The 7,203-nt window shown below is 40.1% G+C and overlaps 2 protein-coding genes across 2 annotated transcripts; both read left to right on the forward strand.

The window, feature by feature from the left end:
* The first annotated feature begins 404 nt into the window (after nt 1-404).
* terb2 (telomere repeat binding bouquet formation protein 2) lies at nt 405-2,217 on the forward strand. The gene is made up of 7 exons (XM_070911082.1): nt 405-468; nt 835-916; nt 996-1,135; nt 1,580-1,641; nt 1,718-1,785; nt 1,876-1,964; nt 2,105-2,217. The coding sequence occupies exons 1-7, from the start codon at nt 405-407 to the stop codon at nt 2,215-2,217; spliced, it is 618 nt and encodes a 205-aa protein (XP_070767183.1).
* Nucleotides 2,218-3,672: 1,455 nt separating this feature from the next.
* sord (sorbitol dehydrogenase) lies at nt 3,673-7,203 on the forward strand. Its single transcript, XM_070907711.1, has 9 exons — nt 3,673-3,807; nt 3,914-3,947; nt 4,543-4,707; nt 4,900-5,059; nt 5,226-5,344; nt 5,778-5,843; nt 5,957-6,135; nt 6,514-6,635; nt 6,795-7,203. Exons 1-9 carry the CDS (start codon nt 3,754-3,756, stop codon nt 6,958-6,960), a joined length of 1,065 nt encoding a protein of 354 aa, XP_070763812.1. The 5' UTR covers nt 3,673-3,753; the 3' UTR covers nt 6,961-7,203.

Consider the following 7,203-nt stretch of genomic DNA (forward strand, 5'->3'; position numbering starts at 1 on the left):
GTTATGTTTTAGGTTTTCTGTTTTCTAAACATATAAAAACTAAACAATAAACAATAAGTCCAAACACGGCCATACAATTAGTCGTGTAAACTCCGAGCGGTCAAATATTAGCTAACCCGAGGCTTAGCATAACGTTAACGTTAGTTGTTTGTCCGTTTCTCGAAATTCCAAATTTTCCGACAGTTCTCCACAGCATTTAAATGCAGCAGAGCCGTTTAAGCGCCAAACGTCAGAGCAGCGGTTGGTCAGGAGCAGGTTTTGCTAGAGCTGCCAGTTTTTGAGACAAAAGATAGAAAAGGATAAATATAACAGGCTAGCTGGAAAGTTATTAACTTGAAATTAAGTGCCATACTTCCTAGCTGAAACTAGCTAACAAGGCTAACGAGCTAACAAGGGCTATAGCTATGTTTAGGAATAAGTCAGCCTGGTTTTCAAGCAGAGTCCCACAGACATGCCACAACTTTTGGAGTAAGTAACCTACTATCAACTCAAGGTTTATAGGTTCATTAGAGCCAAGTTACCAGTTAAATGAATCACCAGCTAAATATTGCTATCTGTATTTATTAATTTAGCTAGTTAGCAGCTAATGGTATGCTCATGAAATAAGCTATTGACACAATTTTACACAGATGCTGCCACTAACATTATGTTGGGTTAGATTAGATTAAGGTTATAACTGAACCTTGTATTATCTTTAAAAGGAGAATAAGTATGCTGCCACATATCTAGTTTAGGGATCTGTAACTTAGTTCAAGTTGTATGTACACTGGCATTTGCATATTTTGTGTAGGTATTTTAAGCTGGCGTTTTGCTCATAACATATTCTTGTTGTAGTATTAGAGGGTGGGACCATTGCTGGTTGGAGAACAGCAGATTACCTTTTCAGTGAAGATGCGACATGTCCTGATACTCTGAGGTGCACATTAATCATTTAGCCGATCATTTGTATGTCATTTTTTTCTACTCTAAGCTGTAATTTTAGTTCTGTTTTTCAGGATATTTGACAGCAAAGACTACCTTTGGAACAAGGTGGTGGTTTTTCACAGCTTGTTTCTGTCCGCCTGTGAGAAGCGCCAGAGTGTAAAGTCTGTGTGCATTGGTCATTATGTGCTGCCTCCAACCTCAGTACAGGATGGTGAGGAGGACTACTACATGTGTATTGATTTGTTAAAAACTGTACTAAATCAGCGGTTCCCAACCTGAGTTCCCAAGATAAGTCTGAAGGGTTGCAAAATGATTAACAAGTCAGTAAATAAGAAAAAAAAAGGCATATTTCTGCCAAACAAACCATGTTTCATTTTCAGATTTCTCTTTAATCTTTGCTTTTTTTACTGTTCAATATTCAACAGTTTTACTTTTAGCTTTTCAAAGGGACCAGTCACTCTTTGGTGACTCACAGATGTAATCAACTTGTTAGATAAGTTTCATGATAAGTTAGATAAATCGCTTTGAAGGGTCTAAAAAAAAATGTTGGGAACCACTCCAGTGACTGATTCATTTCAAAGCAAACCAGTTTTACGAATTATTAATCATTAAATAATTATTAACTCTTACAATGTTTCTCTGATTATCATTTAAGAGGTGAGAAACGTGGTTGGGAGGTTGATTTGGGAGTGTGAAGATGAGCAGTCACTAGCACAGGTAATTAAAACCAGGCAAAAGGCAGATCATATAGATTACTGTAATCACCTTAATTGGACTTCCTCCTGTTTTACAGGGTTCCCACAAGACTCTCACTCGCCAGACAGAAGATGAGTACAGTGAAGGAAATGTCAGCAGACGCGAGTATGTGTAAGTGTCCACTATAAATATTTATAACTGGAACTCAATAAATTGTGCTATAAACTAATTTAGTCCCTTTACCTCTTTTGGCAGTTCTGAAGCATCTGACCCAGACTCATCAGAAAGTGAAATCCCTTTATGTGATCAAGTGAGGGATTATCCAGTTAGCAACATGCTTACAGGTGAAACATTTCTCATCATTTACTGTGTGTTCTTTGTTTCTGATAAGATAATAACTGATAATTGACCTGTAATCCATATTTAGATTATGTTGGAAGTCGTTTCTTCTGCCTTTTTTTTTCAGTTGACTTATTCACTACAGGGTATGTCAGCATGGACAACCTGCAGAAATATTCAGGTGATCTGTGTGATTTCCATCCCGGGTGTTTCCAATGCTCCAACTGTAAAGCTCACTGCGGCGTGCCGCACACATAAGCAAACGTGCTAAGAGAAAAACATGTTAAAGAGGAACAAGTAGCAGTTGCGCAGTCCACAGTCGCAAGTTGTAGACAATTTTTCTGTGAAATTAGTTACTAGGTTTGTTTATTGTATTTACATGGCCTACCGGCACTCGTGTATGTGGTGTGGATGTATATGCTGACATAAAATAAATCAGTGTGTCTAATGCTGATCTCATTTGTAATTTTGTCCACATTATTTCATTGTATCTGCTAATTTTTTCTTATCCCTCTAACATTGTCCCTAAATCTTCACGTTTCCCAATGAAATGAACCAAAAAAGGCAAATGGTACAAATGGGTCAACATTTGTATTTACATAATTTCTTACGTCTATGAGATCTGTCTTACAGTATGTGCAGTACTGAACAGGTCCTGGTATGACAAAACAATGAGGGTAGACTTGCCCCCAATAAAAATTGATTAGTTAACTATAAGTGGTACCACAGAAATTAAACGTGTGTGCTCAGTTAACATGCTGTAATCATACGTGATAAACAATGCTTTCCTAAAAGGGTTTCGTTTAGTCTTATTTAATGGGGCTGACAGATATTTAGCTTTGAATCACTAGTTGGCAGTTTTATAGGACCAATTGCAAGTAAATACACAGAATGCACAAAACATCAAGCTACAATCTTTTCATTTAGTTCATTGCTAATGAGGTGTGTCCAGGTCGAAGCTGTTATTCATCTCATGTTGATTTCCCTTCACAAATGTGTTCCAGTCACAGATGACAGGTCACAAGAAACATGTGAGATGTATAAAATGTGTTTTGTACAAACAAACATCATAATGACAATGCTTTATGGTTGTTTACAAACATTTGTTAATGTGTTTCCGTGTGTGTGTCACAAAGATTGGACACTTCAATAGTACATTTTGAAGACAGTTTCCCCTGCAATGTAGAAGCCACCAAAAGAGGAAAACCTTTACAGTTACAGAAATATATTGTCATATCTTGAGGACCTTGACAAATATCTTGTTTTAATCACATCACACATTCTTAATTAGTTTAAACTTAATAAAATGTTTACGCATTATTCCTAACAACTGAAAACAACAAACTACCCGCTTTACTACACTCAATATGTAGAGCCTGTTTTCTATTGGACAATCGTATCGGATGGCGGAAGATAGAGGGGTGTCGTGATAATAATAATATGGCATATCGATTATACAGGCTCAATGGTACATTTTAATCAATAACAATATAATGTAATCATATGTAAAAGTAATATATAGCAGTATTAGGAGTTACATGTAATGTCATGGGTGCTGTTAAATGTCTTTGCGTGATCGCTTCCACCCCTGCAGAGTGGACTGAGCCGCGGGTCTTTGGCCAATCACATGCTTTGTTTTGGTACCAGCCCCGCTATCAGGAAGGTGTAGCTTGATCATCGCTGTACTTTGACACCGAGAGAAATAGAAAGCAGTCTGAGGTTTCTCTCTTTGGACTCGGAATCTGTTTGTAGGCTTCAGCTTCGTCTTGTTCTCGGCTCACTGTTACATCTGTCATGGCGGAGGAAAATCTGTCCGTGGTGCTGCACTCCCAGGGAGACCTCAGACTGGTAGGACACCGACCACCAACTTGCACCAGTCACATGTGATGATTAGTTACAGTCTGTGTGAATTAAACGGATTGCAAGTTGTTTGCATTTTGTCCATTTCTCACAGGAAAAGCGCCCCGTCCCGGAGCCAGGACCTAATGGTATGACATATTAAACAACGTGTAGGCCACTTCAACGAGCATTTGGGATTATGTAGAATATGTTCACGTTATGTAATGTTATAGTAAGTTAAGTGAATTAAACTTAATGCAATGCGCATCAATCGAATTAACTGTGAACAATCTGTTTCTCAGTTCCAAAGCTACTGCATGTCAAAATGCATTACAACTGCATGTCTCAGCTCCATTTACTTTCCTTCACGAATATACTTTGAAAGTGCAGAGAAACTTGCCATTGCTTTTATGGCTTTGAAATGTATTTCAGAATCAAAAATATATTTTCGCATTTGTCTGAATTAGTCTTTGTGACCTGCAAGTCATCTTAAAACGCAGTGGTGTCAAAAAATATATATTTGTAACAGATTTCCTTTCCATTTGGTCAGTATTTAGACTAACAATTAGACTTAAGTTTAGACTTTAGTTTGACTTAATTCATTCATATTTGAATTGCTTATCAAATCAAACAAGTTAATGTGTGGACGTCTGGAATCAGGCTAGTGTCTGTAGTGTCTTGCAACACTGCGTACTGGACTGTCCTCACTGTGTCCCTGTCTTGTATGTCATGTTTTCTACCCAGAGGTTTTGCTCCAGATGCACTCTGTTGGAATCTGTGGATCAGATGTTCACTACTGGCAGCACGGCCGCATTGGGGACTTTGTGGTCACGAAACCAATGGTGTTGGGGCACGAGGCATCAGGGCGGGTGGTGAAGGTCGGATCAGCAGTCAAGCACCTTAAAGTGGGTGAGTGGGTGGTTATTTTACAAACTCAACCTGCAGTGCCATAAATACATTTACATATGCATTCATGGCACTGTAATATCATACACTGTACATCATTTTGATGCAAGGTCTCACTTAGTCATCAATTTTACTGTGATAGAGTTACCTGGACAAACTCATCCAGTGCTGTAAACTTCACCTTGTATTTTTCAGGTGACAGAGTGGCCATCGAACCCGGCGTGCCACGCGAGATGGACGAGTTCTTCAAAAACGGACGATACAACTTGTCTCCTACCATCTTCTTCTGTGCCACGCCCCCCGACGATGGGAACCTGTGCCAATACTACAAACACAGTGCCAACTTCTGTTACAAGTAACAGCTGTTTTTTTTTTTTTAACGATTGCATGGCTTTGCACCAGAGATTACCTAACAACGGCCTGATCTCTGACTGCCAACTGACTCTCTTGCTTAACCTTTGCATATATCCTTTTCTGTCTTCTTTTCTCTCTCTCTGCGTCTTTTTTTTCCAACTGTCCAGGCTGCCCGACAATGTGACGTTTGAGGAGGGAGCTCTAATTGAACCTCTGTCTGTGGGGATCCACGCCTGTCGCAGAGCCGGCGTGACCCTCGGCAGCACCGTGCTCATCTGTGGTGCAGGTAACTATTAAACTCACACCTTAAAAAAACAAATCACCCACATTTGTACTACAAACTAGTGATTACACTATATTTGAGTAACATGCCCCTGCAAGTAAGGAATCTAATTTAACACTCAGTGGGTGTAGTCACAAAAGTGAGAATCACACTGACTCAACAAAACTTGGGTGAAGGAAAAACTGTTGAACCTTAACGCACCTTGTAAGAGGCTTAATATTTAACGGATCCGTTATGTTGAGAAAACTAACAGCTAATGAACCTGTGCTAATTAATATCTGGTGAAATAGTTGATCGTTTCCTATGAGGGTGAAAACACATTATTACATTGACTCTTTTTCAAGCTTGAAAACCTCTTTATAATCTCATTATTAGTGTATGTCTTGAAGTGTTCACTCTACAGTAGCCATCTTGTTTATTTCCCCTCTCTCCACAGGACCTATTGGGTTGGTCTGTTTGCTTGTGGCCAAGGCAATGGGCGCCTCACAGGTCGTCATCAGCGGTAACTCGCACTGCTTATAAACATCCATCTGAACTGAACAGACACAACATCTGGTAGCATCTTCTGGTCAGTCTTTTTTCCTTCTGTCGCTAATCCGCCTTTGCTGCGTTCAGATCTGTTCCCAGAGCGTCTGACGATGGCCAAAGAGTTGGGCGCAGACTTCCAGCTGACGGTGAAGAGAGCAGATGGACCCCAGCAGCTGGCCAAGACTGTAGAGGACATGCTGGGCGCTCAGCCTCACGTTACCATTGAATGCACTGGTGTTGAGAGCAGCATTCAGACTGCCATCTATGTACGTCACCACCCTCCTCAAAGACCATTTAAAGTTGTATTCAGAATTATGAAGTCGCTCTGCACAAACTATAGACAATAGTTCATTTACTCAGGTGCCGTACTTGCTTACAATTTTGAGGTACTTGTACTTTTTACTTAGCATTTCCATTTCATGCCACTTTCTACTTCAACTCCTCCACAATTCATTCGGAAATACTGAACATTTTACTCCGCTACATTTATCTGTAGCTACTTGTTACTTTACAGGTCAAGATTTTAAAACATGTTGCATTGTTACAGATTAAGCTACCCAACAGTATATAAAATAGTTCAAGTGCTTACTTATTGTTTCAGTATCTGCAGACTCAAAAGTTATAATAGATTGTTTACCCATCAGGCGACACGTTCAGGAGGTGTGGTGGTGCTGGTGGGCCTTGGATCTGAGATGGCCACTGTTCCTCTGATCAATGCTGCCGTCAGAGAAGTGGACATCAGAGGGGTTTTCCGCTACTGCAACACGTAAGAAGATATCCATTCATTTCCATTCTTAATCTATAAGCAGTTCCACTTGTGAGTGATCTTACAGACAGTTATAATTAGATTATAAATCATAAAGTAATTATTAGGTATCACAGAGGTTGAAGTCTCGAGTCAGATGTTTGTCTTGCTGTGTTGCAGCTGGCCGATGGCCATAGCCATGTTGGCGTCGGGTAAAGTGAACGTGAAGCCCCTCGTGACCCACCGCTTCCCTCTGGAGCAGGCAGTCCAGGCCTTTGAGACCACGCGTCAGGGTCTGGGGATTAAGGTCATGTTAAAGTGTGACCAGAATGACCAGAAGCCCTGATCCGACCCGCTGCAGTGAAACAAACCTCAGCGGGACGGGCAGACGTCCTCAAACTGGACGTTGACCCTAAGAAAGATAACGGAGCCGGTTCAAAGAGACACATTAATAACAGCACTGTGAAAGACAACTGACTGCTGTATCACCTGCTCGTCAGAGATGTAATTAACTTCAAATGGTACGAATAATTATTTTATGATGCTCAACTTTGTTTTATAACCAACAATTGTTTTATGATTGTATATA

Source organism: Enoplosus armatus, chromosome 1 (assembly GCF_043641665.1).
Source record: "Enoplosus armatus isolate fEnoArm2 chromosome 1, fEnoArm2.hap1, whole genome shotgun sequence".
NCBI lineage: Eukaryota > Metazoa > Chordata > Actinopteri > Centrarchiformes > Enoplosidae > Enoplosus > Enoplosus armatus.

Coding starts and splice junctions, on each gene's coding strand:
- terb2 (XM_070911082.1), top strand. CDS start 405: ATGTTTAGGAATAAGTCAGCCTGGTTTTCAAGCAGAGTCCCACAGACA. Junction 1,136..1,579: donor TCCAACCTCAGTACAGGATG/GTGAGGAGGACT, acceptor TTATCATTTAAG/AGGTGAGAAACGTGGTTGGG. Junction 1,642..1,717: donor ATGAGCAGTCACTAGCACAG/GTAATTAAAACC, acceptor CCTGTTTTACAG/GGTTCCCACAAGACTCTCAC.
- sord (XM_070907711.1), top strand. CDS start 3,754: ATGGCGGAGGAAAATCTGTCCGTGGTGCTGCACTCCCAGGGAGACCTC. Junction 5,060..5,225: donor AGTGCCAACTTCTGTTACAA/GTAACAGCTGTT, acceptor CCAACTGTCCAG/GCTGCCCGACAATGTGACGT. Junction 5,844..5,956: donor CTCACAGGTCGTCATCAGCG/GTAACTCGCACT, acceptor TGCTGCGTTCAG/ATCTGTTCCCAGAGCGTCTG.